Source organism: Myotis yumanensis, unplaced genomic scaffold (genome assembly GCF_028538775.1).
Source record: "Myotis yumanensis isolate MYYU_CA2020_CCGP unplaced genomic scaffold, mMyoYum1.0.hap1 SCAF_2, whole genome shotgun sequence".
Lineage (NCBI taxonomy): Eukaryota > Metazoa > Chordata > Mammalia > Chiroptera > Vespertilionidae > Myotis > Myotis yumanensis.
This window is the reverse complement of record NW_027223753.1, coordinates 68329438-68346143: the sequence shown is the minus strand read 5'-3', so window position 1 is coordinate 68346143 and position 16706 is coordinate 68329438. Positions and strand designations below refer to the sequence as shown.

The window sequence follows — 16706 nt, the reverse complement described above, 5'->3', positions numbered from 1 at the left end:
CATAAACAAGTCTTATGTAATGTAAATCAGGTATGTAATTCCTGTGTCATTCTTTATATTTGCCATTGGACACAGGTTATCTGGACTTGACAAAATATTTATGTAGCTAAATGGTTAGACTGAGTAGTTCTGGTTGAAGCTAAATCTCTAGCTTTCAGTTGCCCAAGCATAAACTTATTTTAAACATTTTCTCATTAAATAAAGGCTGTCAACATCCTGTCTTTGTTTCTGGGTGCATAGAACAACTAAATGTGTTAGCGTGCTGACCTTGTTAAGGCTCTTAAGGCTCGGAAAGTGACCACCCAGAAAGTCTGAGTCACACCACCAAAGGCTAGGACCTGGGGAGAGTTAAGAAAAAATCCTGAATAAAGTCTTCCTTAACATTTTAACAAATGTCAGAATAATTTTTTCTTTAACACCCCTTAGAGATCATTGATATACATGAGCTTTCAAGTTTTTGCTGAGATTGGCTATGCTACAAAGTATTTTTCATAAAGCAATTTCAATCACAAAGAATTATAATTTATACATATAACTCAATAGGCACAAATGGAACTCATCGACTATTGCATAAATTTGTGGACATTTAGTCTTCAAACCTACAATGAGTATGCCTTAATGTTTTGCATTGGTCTTAATTATTATTTGATTAAATTAACATGGTATGTTCAAAGCTGTCCAAATGTTACTTGGAGTATTATTTTAACAAAATTACTCCACATAGTTTATGTAAAATTATAAGGAAACCCCAAGAATCTTTGCATATCAAATAGAAGAAATGTTATAATGTTTTCTTTATCAAAATCACTGCTAGGAAGTTGATTTTTTTTTTTTACAAGAACTATGGAAGAGAGATAAAATGCAAAACTTACATGTTGCTTCTTTTGTGTCACTTTTCCCAAGATCTATGTTGCCTGAGACTACTAAGAAGATGGAACAAAAACACCTTTTTAAAAATGGTGATGTCTAGATGTAACTTGAGTTGAAATGAAATTAATTCCTTAAAGAATTAAAGAAATAAACTGAAGAGAAAGTCCATCTTCTACTTGTTCCCAAACTTTCCTATCTAATAAAGAGGGAATATGCTAATTGACCCTCACACTGTCGCAAAGATGGCAGTGCCCACAGCCAATAAGGAGGGGATATGCTAATTGACTGCCCCACCCTCAAAGATGGTGGTGCCCACAGCCAATAAGGAGGGAATATGCTAATTGACTGCCACACTCTCAAAGATGGCAGCGCCTACAGCCACAAGATGGTGGTGCCCAGTCCCCTCAGCCCCCAGGTGGGCCCGGCCGCTCCACGCATCTGCCTCCAGTGTCCCCCAGTCCCCTTAGCCCCCCAGCTGCCCAGAGCCACCTGAGGCACAGGTAATCAGGGCTGGCCGAGGCTTGCGCTGCTGGCAGTGGCAGCAGCATAGGTGTGATGGGGCGTCACCTTCCCCTGATCACTGGGTCGCCTCCTGCCCCTGAGGGTTCCCGGACTGTGAGAGGGGGCAGGCCAGGCTGAGGGACCCCCCTCCAGTGCATGGATTTTCATGCACCAGGCCTCTAGTATAATTATAATAGAAGAATCCATGAATCATAGTAAATAGAATGGCCAATTTGTTTAGATGTTTGGTGTTAACATCTTTGCCTAATGCTGTGTCTTTTATGCAAAATATTCAAATTCTGAAAACACTCTATCACTTATGGCATCCTGATCATTTTTGCACCTTGCTTTGTTCAAATACGTTCAAGTATGAAATTTAAAGTATAACCCGTATTCAAAGATTTACATATGTTGCATTTCTCAGTTCTTGTCCAAAATTCCTCCAGAACTCTCACACAATGCCTTCTAAGTGTCTGATGCACACATTCACCTGGCCCCTTCCACCACACTCCGTCCTTCATCTCAATAGTCCTTCTTCAAAGGACTGTCAGTTGGTTATCAGTAAAATAACTGAGCCATAGGTGACCATAGAAAAATATGCAAAGTCATAATTTAGTTTCAAAAGTTACCAATCACAAACTTTTATGTATAAGTGGTACAAGTGTTCTTATGAAAGGCTTTCCTACTCCTGGAGCATATGTGGTTAACCAGGGGAGTCCTCCTAGCTGTGCAGAACCATTCTGATCCCTTTAAGTAACCACAGTCATTTACCAAGTATTTACAGAAAGCTGGGCTGGCTGGATAGCAATTGTACAATCTGATCTGGCACATGTACAGAAATTGCATATTACACATTATGGCACTCATTACCCAAATGAAACTCCAGGGGCACCTTGGGTAGATGCAGTACAGTGAATTAAGGAAGGAAATAATTAGTCACAATTGCAGAAACTGGCTAAACACAAAGTGAAAGAATGCATGCAGCCCATTTCCTGCAGAGTACAGGGAGCCTTAGTAACAGAATATGCAAAAACACAACAGAAATGCCAAAGGTAAACAGGAGTTCTTCAAGTGAGTAAGAAAGGGACAAATCCCAATTTTACATTACAAAAATGACTTTATTTAAGTTATTTTCTGTTCCTACGTACTACATAGCCAAATAACATTAAGCCATTTTACCATGAATTTGCACGACGACAAATCAAATTTCAAGCATTTTCTTGACAGTCTTAGAGGTTTTGCCAGCATTCGACACAATGTGAACACATACAGACAGGGAGAGAAAACACTAGGCAGAGGGAAAACTGAGTGAGCACGTAAGGCGTTGGATTTCAAACTTAGTAAAATAGTCATTAAAGAGACAGAATCAGGTGGGAGGGGGAATGGTAATTAGCAGAAAGCAAATTTATATCACATTAAAAACCATGCGTAATAACTGTTTTTAATATGGTCAAGAAATTAAGTTCAAATTTATATACCCCCTTTCAAGGTCTTCTAATTAAAAAAAAATTTCCTTGGGGGTGGGAGGAGGTCCTTTTTCCTTGACCCAAAATGAACCAAGGTATGTTACCTGTGTCAGTGACTGGCTTGGGAACATGAAATAAGAGTGGATCCCTAAGCATGTCACTGAAGCGTAAATCTGAAAAGCCAGTGGCAGGTCTGGTTGAGACTGTCCAGATTTTCTTACAATGTGTCTTAATAGACAAGGAAAGATGAGAAAAGCTTAGACCTTCGAGACATCCCCTTCACTAACAACTGTGTTGTTTTGCTAATTTAGGTTTAGTATGGAACTGGACCCTGAGTTATTGAGATCCTACCCAAATGTGAACTGTCTGAATAACATGATCACATTCAGTATTAATAGGAGAATGTGAATTGAATCTTAATTTAGTCTCTAAACACAAATTGAAATTATATTGAAATTTATCTATTCACTACTAAGTACTACTGACAGTTTGCATACAGATGGATCATGAATGCCCACTGTTTAAGTAAATATTTCATTACTATTAATCAGGTATGAAATTAGAGAGTAAAATAAGCTACTTAAAAATGAACTTTTCTTACAGTAGAATGAGAAAAATAAATAACAGCAAAACACCTCTTGGGGGACATGGCAATAAGAGATGTGAAGATTTTGTCTTCTCTTCCTCAATATCAGAGATCATATTGCAGGAACTTAAACTTTCCTCATCCCAAGTAACTCAAGGCCTTGAGAGACAGATAAGGAGTCACCTCTAAATGAACAAAATACTGACAGCAGGCACATTTCCCATACCGTGTGAAAAAGCAGGATGACGCCATGTAAACTGTTAGAACTCACTACGATTAGCTATACGGGGAATGTGTGGCAGGAAAAAGGGTGGGTGAACAATAAAAAATTGTAAATAACAGATTTTACTGTATCAAGAACCTGTATATTAAAAGTGCGGTTAAAAACAAATGAAATGAAAACCCAACAGATAACTAGTTTTCTGAGGTGTGATCTTAGGCAAGTTCCATTGGGATATACTTAATACGCTCCGTTTCAACCAGCCCATCGGCCAGGCTATCTATACTTAACCATTAAAACAGACCAAAAAGAGTAGCTGTTATGGGCTTCAAGCACCCAAAGGAGTTAGAGTATATAAGGTGCTTTTATATTTATACAAGCAGTTTCCCATGGATCCTATAGACGTTCTCTCTTTTTTTTTAGCAAGAACATTTATAAAATATGGGAAAAGATTAGGTAAACGTCCCTTTTATATGAAGTGGATCTATTAGAGGACTTTAGAAAAGTGAGCAGATTAGATACCTGAGTTTCTCTTTTAAAGGCTAAATACTTGAATAATTTTTTACTTAAGAATGTGAACAAAAATTTATAATATTAAAATGGGCCAGCGTTAGAAAATTTTGACTCAAGATAGAGCTTGAGAATTTTGAATTTTTATAAAATCTAATAGAAACATCTATGAATTTTCCTTTTTAGTGAAAACAGAAAGTCATGGAACTATGCTGATTTATTGGATGTTATTTAGAACTTGGGTGAAGGGTCAGCCTGTGGACTCTTTAAGAAAGCAAATCGAGTTCTTTTGGAATTTTGAGCAAGTTGTTATAAGTGATAAAATAATTACTAGTGACTGACTTCAGTTATGAACCCATGTGAGATTATGAGTTAACACCAGATAAAGACTTTAGCATCAATATGATTTTGAACCTGAATAGATCCCTTTTGAAGAGTGAGATAGAAAATAACCATAAATTTTTTACAGAAAAATAGTGCACCCAGTGTTTTAACAGTAGCTCTTGAAGTTTACCTTTCAAGGGGGTGTTTTTGTCATCCTCAGCTGTGGACAACCTTCCAGGTTTTTTGTTTGTTTAAAACAGGCCTATGTTTCTAAATATAGCACATTAATATGAAAGATTATGTGGATTATTTTGTGCAGCAGCACATTGTTCATAATCAGGATCCTAACAATATTCTGGAGTTGAATACTTTACCCTACAAGAAATATAACCATGTTACTATTTTGAGCCTATTGTTTCAATTACAGGTAGAAATAAATCAGTTATATCAATCACCATTCTAACCCGTGGACATAGAGCAGAAATGTGAAGCACTTTGGTCTACAGGATTAGATTATTAAGTAAATGAAAAGCATCTTTCCCCAATTCTTCACCCCATGCTGTACTGCAACATTAAACACACGACTGAGGCACATGTATCTGCTGAGTAGTTCCTGTGGTTGTGTTTCATATGACTCAAAGTAGCACTGAGCAACGTCACCAGGATCAAGGGGCAAATTTTAAAGGCAGCATTTTGAAACCCCAAAGCATCTTCCTACTTTCTCTCATTGTTAAGCCACAGAACCTTCGTAGAGGAGACTAGGGCTTGGCAAATGGTCCAGGTGATCTGGTAAACAAAACAAAATTCCATGATCAGTAGTACTGGTCCTGGATTGTGGGCACAAATAGTGTTTTCATTTTCTGTTCCAAACACTTTTACAGTTAGCGAAAAATTTTGCCCATGACCTAGAAAATGTTGGATTTTTAAGTACAAAGACATGAAAGCTCTACTGACCATCAGGCAAAATTGCTAAGTGCTATCCACTTAGCAATTTCAGAAAAATGTAATAGAACCATTCTACATGATATACTTATTTTAAGCCAAAGAGAACATACAGGGTTCCTGTGTTTGAATCACTAGTGTCACAGCAAGGGCAGACTTGAGGGGAATTGATTACATATATAAATATGTGGATTATTTTGTGCAGCAGGCAGAATTTGAATAGATTCCACTGCCACACTGCCCGGAGGAACCAGTGGGCCTGACTGGCGTGTACCAGCTCTTTAACAGAATGCTTTAGTAGTGAAATATTTTTCCATCTGATGTATCTACATATCAAGACATCAAAGATGATTAAATTACTCAAAAAACCAGGCTTCTAATTCTATGATTTTTAAATTTAATTACCTGTTTTAATGAAAATAAATCTAGCTTCTCTAAGGTTGCTCACCAGTACTACTTAGCTATATTGAGATTTATGGGGGGAGCCTCTGTATTTAGCTTTTAAATATTGGTAAAAATGGTAATTGATTAAATTATAAATGACGAATTCAAGCATGCCAACTATGGGAAGTTATTATCTTCACTCTCTTAAAAAAAATCCTTGCCTAAGGATAACTTTAACTGTCAGGTATATGAAATAACGTAATTTAGGATTCTCTTGGAGGTGGGGGGGGGGGGCGAATTTAAAGAAAATAGTTTGTGTCAATGCACTTATGTGAATTTAAACTCCAGAAAAGAGTGTTTTATAGAATGAAGGGCTTGGTCAATGGAGAAGGCAGCTGGTATTAAAATAACTAGCACAGATTCCTTGGTATACACACAATGACAGAAAGAGCAAGGAACTGTACAGGTGTAAACAAGCTAACAGTGACCTTGGCAAAATATCTTCATCTATTTAAAAAAACACCTAGAAGCATGCAACTTAAAATGCGTTCCCTTTCACAAGAACTAACTGATAAACAACGACAACAAAGACAACAAAAACAAAACAAAAAACAGATGGAACCATCAGTTTCTGTTAGTAAAAAACAATAATAGGTACATTAGGTTCCAAGACAAATAAAACTTTAAAATATTAATATTGAAAAAATACAATTAAATTTTTATTAAAAAATACATCCTCCTGACTTGATCTTTGTTTTGTGTGAAAAGAAAAACTGGAAAGGCATTAACACTACCTAATTATTTATACTGTATTTGGTAGAAGCATGTGTCAGTCAAACTTTAAACAAAAATAAGTTATTCTGTTTTCATTTGCTCCCGGACATCAGAAGGCAGAGTGTCAAACAGGGCATCTTCCACAACTAAACCAGCTCTCTTCAGAGCTCGACAGTCACCTAGTTCGGGAGGAAGGGTTTCAAAGTGATTGCCTTTAAGATCTAAGTAGGAAAGGAAGAGTAAATTTCCAATTTTTGGTGAAAGTACTGATAGGCTGTTTTTCCCAATCTTCAGAGTTTTAAGTTTCTTGCAGAAGTAGAGTTCGTCTGGAAGGTTCTCCACTTTGTTACAAGTGATGGAAAAATACTGTAAACTTTGTAGAACTCCGACTTCGGGGGGGATAAAACGAATGTCATTGTAGGACAAGTCCAAGTATCGGATTTTGTTGCATAGGAAGAGGTGGGAAGGCAGCACCTCTATTTTGTTGTGACTGAAGGACAGACGCTCCAGGCTGGTGAGTTTCTTTATATGCTCTGGGATATAGGCGATGCTGTTATGCCACAGTTTTAACACTGTCAGCTTCCTCAGGTGCTGGAAGCTAACGATCTCTTCTATAGATTTCAGATTATTCTCCTTGAGGTCCAATTCCTGGAGGCTGAGCAGGCTGAACACGGCGTGAGGAATGCGCTCCAGGTCACAGTGCACCAGCTCCAGCTCGGTCAGGTTGGTCATCTTCTTTAAATTGTTGAGCATCACCAGCTTGGTGCCATCGTTATGTATGCACATCTTCTGGAGATGGCTGGACACATCAACCACTGCCTGAGGGATCTTGGAAAGGTTGCTTTTGATAGAGAGGATTTTAAGGCTTTTGAGGTCCCTCAGAGACTCCAGGGCGACGTTTTTGGAAATATCGTGACTTAGAGAGCCAACCAGGTAGAGCTCTTCCAGGTTCCGGAGTCCATACATCCAGGGGGGCAGCTCCCTCATGTCATCAAACTTGACGCTCAGGACCTTGAGGTTTTCCTTCAGGAAGGAGAGCGCCGCGCTGTGGATTTTGACCGAGCACTGATGGAGAGAGAGCTCTTGGAGATTGTCTAGCTGTGCAACGGTGGCTGGTATCATCACGTTCTTAATGATCTCAAGCTTTAGCGACTGCAACTCTGTAATTTCAAAGACAGTGTCTGGAAGGCCAGAGAGCATGATGAGAGGCAATTCCAGGCGGTTGTGGGCATTCGTCTGTAGCTTCTGCCTCAGCTTGTCGGGAGTCCACTCGTTATTTAAGTTCAGCTGCTTTAATTTGTTTTCACTCACTTCAGACAGGAACACTGCAAATCGCTTGGAATACAGAGGGTCATACTGATCTATCATATGAAGCATAAAAGCAAAGTCATTTTTCACGTCTGGAATATCATCGATTCCAGTCTCCTGCCGGACATACTCAAAGGAGTATTCCTTTAGAGAGCGGTAGAACAGCCAGTATAAGGTGTAAAGGCACGTCAGCCCGTAGATGCTTACGAAGCACAGGTAGCAAAAGGAGAGTTTTGAGAACAAGTGTGCCATAGTGTGATTGCAAGAAAAGTTCTTATACCCAGTCATGTCCTGGATGTCAACATTACAGTCCACTGTAAACTGGACCTTGGAAACCAGGGCGCTGTTGTATGCAATGATGATTAGGAATTTTATAACCTTAAGTACAGTCTGGCGAACATACATAGCATATAGTATGTCACCTTCTTCTACATGCAGCCTGAACTTCTTCACCTTCTCAAATAAGGCCTTCGCTTGCTCCCCTTCCTTCTTATCCAGAGCCCCTGCAGTGGATTTGTCAACCACAAACTTCTCAGGAATTGACTTTAATGACTGAGAGTTGACCAGGGTGCCTTCTGGACCAGACTGGATGGTGTTGGACCTGCTCATGTTGTTCTTCCTGTTGTCCTTCTCTTCTGAGTCCTCCCCGGACACTTCCGATAAAGCCCGGGTGGTCCAGGGAGAGTCAAAACACTTCCCCAGGATGGAGATGAAATGTTCTATTTTGGAGCTGGAACCAGGGAACTTGAACCAAAAGTTGCTGCACAGCATGAAGATCAGGGTGTGGATGAGGACAAGGTAAGGGAAGTACTTGGCATACCAGTGGAGGGCTCGCTCATAGCACATCTGGTTTATAAAGCTGTACTGCTGAAGGTCCAGATCTGTCTTCAGGCCTTTCATTTCCACAGTGACCGGGTTAGTCGAAGATGGGTTAGGTGGAGGCAGCGGGGTGGTTCCGGCAACTGCTTGAGAGACATTCAGAACGGAAGAGTGGTTCTCAGACGGCTGAACTCTTTTCGGAAGGCAAATGATCTTGTCTTGCATGACCTGAAACACAGAAATAATATTTTCAAATTATATTATTCAAAGAGCTTTCATAATGTCATTAGTGCAAAGAAAGCAGCAATAACATCCAATAAATGTCCATTTCCTTTGTCTGGAGAATACAATGTTCAATTCCTGCACAATGTTTTATTCTTAACCCGCATGTTGGAAAAATGAAAATTTATGACTTTGTTAATCACGTCTAAGTTATGACATAAAACACCGCAGTTTTGTTGACACAGAATGATTCATAACAAAATAAATCTTTAAATAACTGTCATGTATTTTTAAAATGTTGCATTTTCTCTCTCTCGCTGGGGCCTGGGAGAAGCAGTCATTGGTCTGGGAAGTACATCCCTTTATCAGGCTCAATCTTGAGCTGGATGGCTCCCAAGATTTAGATTCACTTGTGTATGAGAAGTGAAAGGATTGAAAGGAGAAAATATGGAAGAAATGCCTGTCTTTACAATTTCCTCTTCTCCTTCTAACCATACCCTGGACGACATGCACAGATGAAAGTGAATGGTTTTAATAGGATGGGAATTTCCCAAGCTTTTATAAAAACCGTATCTTCAGAGAGAGGGGAAAGAATGCACAGGTGTTCAAGAGTGAAACAAGGATGTTTAATCTTGCTTGCTTTTCAAAGTATTACATTGAGAACTTCTCTCCCTCAATAAATACTGCAATTTGTTGAAAAAAATTTTAAGCCAGCATAAGAATGTCTAGCAGTCTCATAAGATTGCAATTGGGGTAAGAGAGAATGTATCCTTTGAGAAGATTAGGTAGTATGAGGCAGAATACAGCTTGAATCGATCTGGAGGAGTCACCCCCAGAGAGAAACACACGGAACTGGGACTCAGTGAACAATAAGCAAACAGTTCAGAGGAGTAATAACCAAGGAATTGACAGCAATAATATGTGGAATTAATAATGCAGGGAAAGTCTCCTTGTACCTTAAAATATCAAATGACTAGAAATCCATAGTGTTCAGTAATTCTGCAACAGCAAATGTTTAGTAATTTGGCAACAGCTAAGCCCTTTATATTGATTAGAGAAGTAGAAACTGAATCCACTGCAAAGCGGACTGTAAAGGCCACAAACTGGTGACATGGGAGACACAGCCCACCAGACAGAGTTACAAGGTCTGACAATGAGGTGGAGCATCCAACAGAGTAGGGTGCCTGGTACACAGGAGACCACCAGCATACATTTGCTGAGAAAGGAATGAACCCAGAACTGACACCAGTCCTTCCAATTCAGAGTTGCCATAGGTCTGTGTGTGGACCCCATCTCTTCTAGAAATGCAGATACGGATGGTGATTATAGTAACGTGGCAGCAAGCTTATGTTGTATTTAACATGCAACTGACTTGTTTTAAAAATGTCATGGGTATTAATTCTTTTAATTGTCACCTTAACCTGATGAGGCAGGCACTCCTATTATTCCCATTTCACGGAGGAGGAGACCAAAACACAGAAAGGTTACGTCACTCGCTCATGTCATCTAGCCCAGCCCACCAGGACCCAGAGTCAACATTCTTATTTTATTTTACTGAATTTCTAGGATTAAACCAAAAGGATCCCAACCTGATAGTAATCTAAAAATTACCTTATATGAGTTATTCCTGTTTTTGGGGAAAAGCTTAAATTTTCCCATATCCTAAGCAGATAACAATGTAAAAAGAGAGGTTAGAGGAAGGGGGGTGGGGAGGGCAAGTTTCACCACAGGATTTATAAAAGCTCTGTCCTAGAATGTAAACCAGGGGGCCAACACTTATATAAATCAAAAGAAGAATAACAAACGTAATTGCATTCAGAGGATTCAGTGGCTACAGAGGTGTGAGACCTGAACAGTGGTCTTCATAGAATATTATCACTTACCCATGCTAGAGAAAAAATGTTGAGCATGCCCATTCAGTATACCTATGTTTATTCATAAGTATATCCATAAAGTACTGTCAATCGCTATGTCAAATATTAGAAAAGCTTAGTTCTTTTCCCTTTAAGGTAAATATAAATAAAACTTTTAATTTTTATCTGATATCTAAGTGGAGTGTCCTTCATTTACCTTGGGGTCAAGCACTATACCATGGAATCCCAGGAACAGAAAACAGTAGGAGAAAGCCTAAACAAATGCCAGACTACCTTGGAGGAATATAAAAGAGAACGAGTAAGAAAGTCAGTGTTTGTGTTATGTTCTGAATGTTTTCCTATTCGTGGTCTCAGAAGGACTTCAACAGTCTGTGGAGGAGGCAGAAGGTGGGGGCCTGAGACCAGCAGGGAAAAGGGATTGCTTCCCTGAGCACCTTCTCCAAGAGTGACCCCTTTGCGCTAACATGCTAATATGACATTGCCAGTGGTGTGAAAGCAGTTAGAAGGTAAAAAGGCAGGCACCTTCCTAAGGTGCTAACTCCCTGCCAAGCAACCAGGCAGTCCCATTACTGTCCCCCTGCCCAGCCCTTTCCCGGGCTTGCTCCTAATGATGGAAGGTGATAGAACTCTGCACCGTGGTTGGGTAGGTTTCAGGTTATGCACTGCACCAGGGTGCCCAGCTAAGGGGCACTTCGCTTGGCTATGGCCACACAGTAGGGGGTCCTTTTATTTCTGCCATGCTAGGGAGGCAGGTCATATTCTCCCCATTCTACAGAAGAAATCGACCAAGGTAACATACTTGCGCAAGTTCACATAGCTAGAAAATGATGAAGCAGGAGTTTGAACCCATCTTTTCCACAACCTACTGTCCTTCCACCACTCCACACAGTCTCCCCAACTCACCAAGCTTTTGCTAGGATGCCTTTATAGAGTACGGCCCAGGGTAGAAGGGTAATTAATACATAGACGGTCTCCAGAAACTCCTTTCAGCCTTTGGCATCTAGTTCTCTTTCAATCTTCACAAAGATATAAATTTTAAAATGTGCCTACTTAAATCCCAGAAAGGTAAAGACAGTGGCCTATTTTCCAGAAGCTGTTAAACTCTGAGAACTGAGTGCAGAGTAGAAAAAATACTAGACTTGAGTCACAAAGAACAATAACTGCTTGTGCTGCTAAGAGAACATATGCTAAGAAGACTGCAGCAGAGACACAGCTCAGAGTAGACTTCGCAAGGAAGGCGAGGGCAAGCTATCTAAACCAAAACTATGAAAAGGAACAAGGCAGTTTATGGAGCTCACCAGTAAAGAGTGTGGAGATTTAAACAGTAAAATAATTTTAAAAAGAGAGGAAGTTATCCAGTTATCCTCCATGTTTAATGGAAACTGTATTTCTGAACACTACAACTTGGAGAAGAACTGGGAGAAGGATCAGTATTTTCAAAAGTATAGTAAAGAGAAGGAAAATAAAAGAATAAGTCAGACAGGATTCTTAAAAAAAAAGAAAAAAAGGACCAGCTGGTATGGCTCAGTAGTTGAGTGTCAACCCATGAACTAGGAGTTGTGCAAACTTTATTTCATACAGAATTATCTTGCATAGACAATTCAATATTAGGGCCTTTTAATAGTAATTTTCACAATTTTAAATCATGAATGTTCATAATCTTTGACTGTATGATATACCTTTGATGACTGTTATTTGATTCTCAGTCCTTTGTTAGAATCATAACACCATCACAATGGGAAAAAGTAAGATCTTAATTTAGGCAGTTTCCAGAAAAGCACTGCAATGAAAGCAAAACCCTGCAGGATAACAAGTTGAAAAAGTACCATATTTGCATGAATGAGAAACCAGAGGGCTGAAGTTAAAACAAAACAAGACAAAACAAAACAAAACCACTTAGTTTCAGTACAACAGCTTGAAATAACAAAGATAGAGCAACATAAGGACCACGCTTAGTTATGAGCTGTCAGAGATATAAATGACACAAACGGGGTGGTGTAGGACCATGTAGAACATAAATACTGAGTAGTCCTGAGTGCGCCCTCAGGAAAAGTTAACCATTCTGGAGGATCTACTATAGGTCAGCTATTATGTTAGGGATACCAAGAAAGATTAGCCCTCAAGGTCAAGCACAGGAGAGAGACAACCACATCTGCAATTAGTGTGATAAGTGCTCAAATTCAGGCTAATCTATCACAATGATCTTTATAATCAACTCTCTAGATACAGAAAAAACAACAACACTGCATTGATGTTATTTTTGAGATTAGACTACATTTATAAATTAATTTATGAATAACATCTTTATGGTGTTGATTATTCCTCTCCATGGTGTGGGTTTCCATTTGTTCACATCTAATTTTGTGTTTTTCGGGAGTGTCTTATTACTTTCCTCACATAGATTTTGGATATTTATTAAGTTATGCTTAAATATTTTTTTGCTATCATAAATCTATTTTTCTTAAAAAACACTTACTTTTAACAAAAGGTAGAGTCCTCCCTTCACCTTTCCACACCCCCAAGCTGATTCTTAGTAAACCCTGATGAGTCTGTTGCATGCTCTTCCAGATCTACACCTGTGCATTCACATCTGTATGATATATAAACACATGGGACCTCACTATGTGTATTGTTCCTGCACCTGGAGTTTTCCACTCTCACAGCATGTCTTGGAGACCTTAACACATTGGCACACAGGGATTTAATTCATTCTAAGGAACACAGAATCATAGCGTGGAGGTACTATGTAATTTATTAATCACATTCCCATGATGATGTGCATTTAGGCAATTTTTCTACTGAAAGAAGTACCAGTCTCAAAAAATTACATGCTGTCTGATTTTACATGACATTCTATAAAGTAGAACCGAAACCAGATCAGCGGTTGCCAGAAGTTCACTGCAAAGGCTCAGCACCAGGGAATTCCTTGTGGTGTTGAGATTCTTTTGTAGCATTTTTGTGGTGGTGGTTACAAGAATTTGTACATGTTTTAAAATTCAAATATATATCTTGATTTGATAAAGAGTGCATTCTTATTTATTTTTTGTTAATCCTTACCTGAGGATATTTTTTCCCATTGATTTTTAGAGAGAGTGGAAGGTGGGAGGGGGAAACAGAGAGAGAAAGAGAGAGAGAGAGAGAGAAAGAGAGAGAGAGAGATTGGTTACCTCCAGCATGTGCCCCGACTGGGTCTGGGGATTGAACCCACAATCCAGATACATGCCCTTGACTGGAAATTGAACCCACAACCCTTCAGTGCAAGGGCTGATGTTCTAACCACTGAGCACACTGGCCTGGATGATAAAGAGCACAGCATTCTTCTTTTTTTTTAAATATATTTTTATTGATTTCAGAGAGGAAGGGAGAGGGAGAGAGACAGAAACATCAATGATGAGAATCATTGATCGAATGCTTCCGGCATGCCTCCCACTGGGGATTGAGCCTGCAATCTTAGCATGTGCCCTGAGTAGGAATCGAACTATGACCTCTTAGTTCATAGGTCAATGCTCAATCTCTGAGCCATGCCAGCCCCGTAAGAGAGCATTCTTGATGAGGGAGAGCTAAATGCTATCTAATACTAACAGTGATCCACCAGCTACTTTTTTGTTTTTTCATATTGTTCTTTAATTTTTTTAGCAATTTTATTTTTAAAAATTCAAGTTAATCACCTCTTCTGCTTCACAAGTGAATTTAATCAATTACATTGTTTTGCTCACTCATACTTATTTACTAATATTCAGATTTATTTCTGTATTTTTTATTTTTCTAAATATCCTTCCTTCCTTATTCCAGCCTTCAATTGCATTGATAACACTTTCCATATAAAATTTCCCACCTCAGCTGGTTAGGAAAGTATACACTGTTATTTCTATAATGCAGATTGTACTTCTTTAAGTACATGCACACTTACAGGTTTCCTCTACACCCTTCCAAGCGTGTTTTAATTACCCACTGAACTACCCAGAATTCCTTTTAGCTTTCTTTTGAAGCACACTTTTTTGTATGATCATAATTGATTGTAATTATTTATATATTTATTAAATCATGTGCTCACCAGTTTTCTTAGATCCTCATATTATCTCCCTGGGTTCATTTTCCTGTCGGTTGAAATATATCCCTTGATAATTCTTTTAATAAGGATTTGTGGGTAGAAAACTCATTTATCTGTATGTCTGAACATGTCTATATTGTTTTCAATCTTAAGTAATAGTTTAGTAAGTTATAAAATTCTCTGTCGATAGTAATTTGCCTTTAGCACTTTAAAACAGTTTTATTTCATTTTCTTCTGGCCTATATTTTTGACAGTAAGAAGCCTGCTTGAGTTTCTTCTTTTGTGGGCAATCTATTTTTCTTGATGGTAGCTTTAAATATCTTACTGTTAATCCCACATCTTTTACAGTTTATTTTATATGCATGTGAATTAACACTGCTCGATATCTGCAGTTAAGGACTTTGTACAATTTGGGAAAATTTTAGCAACATCTCTTTAAATATTGCTTTACAACTTGCTTCATCATTTCTTCCTTTTTCTGCAATTCCTATTAGATGCAGGTTAGAGCCTGTGATTGGCTTCCATGGGTGTGTGTGGTTTTAAATCCTTGTCTCTGTGTGCGAAGCTCTGAGTAAGCTCAGAACTCTTATCCGATTCATCACTTCTTTCAGCAACTAAGTGCAATTTAGTTATTCTACTTGCTGATATTTTTAAATTCGGTGACTTTTTTATTTCCAAGATTTTTAACTTTTTTTATATCCATTTGCTCTTATGTCTTATCTACCTCCTTTTTTATGTTATGTCTTCATCCCTTTGGTCATTGTAAATATACCCATTTTAACTTCATTGTTTGTTTCAAAGCTTAGTTTCATTGTAAGGGAATCAATGTTTCAACTGCTAATTTTGTTGAGAGCCTTTCCTAGCATGGTTTTCTTCATATGTTCTGGGCGTTAAGCTTGTTCTGAGAAGAAAACTGTTTTCCACCACCTCTCACACGCTCTTTTGTGGTTTCCTGCACCCAACCCCCAGGCCCCAAATCCACCAGTAGGTCTTCTCATGGTATTTTGATGTTCCGCTGTAATGTCAGGATCTCACGAATCCATTCCCAAAGGCCGTGGCAGGCTGACTCAGTTCCTGGTTGGGAGGCACCCCGATGCACAGCTTCCTCTAAGGCACCAGATCCAGCATCCAGTCAATCGCCATTCTTCTCAGCTTCCTTTTGGGAATGGGGGCCGCTGGCTTCCAACAGTGACCAGGCTCCAGGCTCTTATCAAGCCCGTGCATTTCTAGTTCCCTTTACTGGCAGGAGCTAAGGCCCTGGCTGCTACTACCTCCTTTTGGACGAGAGCCCAGCAGTTGTTTAGCCCCACTCAGGCTTTCATTTGTACTCGACAGAAATGTGTATCTTGCTTTTGAGTCCATGTCTGAATTTTTGTTATCTTTCTATACTTTATCTATCATGGCTAGAGTCATTGAACAGAGGAAGTATTTTGAAGTATAAGACTTGCTTTATCTGTCTTTTCCAGAAGACACAGTGTGGGTGTGGGTGTTTTCAATAAAAATTAGTGTCCAGACACATGGAAAATCAGCATTCTGCATTCTGTGGGTAGCGCCAAACAAGGCAAACCTGTAATGCCAAATTCCCCTCCCCACGAAAAAGAGGCCGAATGTCTTTACATATCTCCCACTAGCAGCAGATGAAGCACTTATCTTCCTACAACTTCAACAATTAAGTCCATTACTATTTTTCTATGAACAATCCCCCAACAACTATTTCCCCAGTTTAGACTTGAAATCATAATTATGACTATGTTATCACCGAAAGAAGTGAGACAATTTGCTGCGTCTGATAAAACAACTGGTGTTATTATACGTTAACTAGTCATCCAGGGGTACTCTTCACATTGCAGTTTAT

General features: G+C 39.0%; 1 protein-coding gene across 3 annotated transcripts in view; it reads right to left on the bottom strand.

Moving 5' to 3' along the window:
- Positions 1-1982: 1982 nt before the first annotated feature.
- Positions 1983-16706, bottom strand: part of LRRC8C (leucine rich repeat containing 8 VRAC subunit C) — a 139658-nt gene continuing 124934 nt past the window's right edge. For all 3 annotated transcript variants that reach the window (XM_070405567.1, XM_070405566.1, XM_070405568.1), the window contains one exon: positions 1983-8932. In XM_070405567.1, coding sequence (XP_070261668.1) covers positions 6659-8932 — 2274 coding nt within the window. In that variant the 3' untranslated portion in view covers positions 1983-6658. The remainder of the gene's footprint in view (positions 8933-16706) is intronic.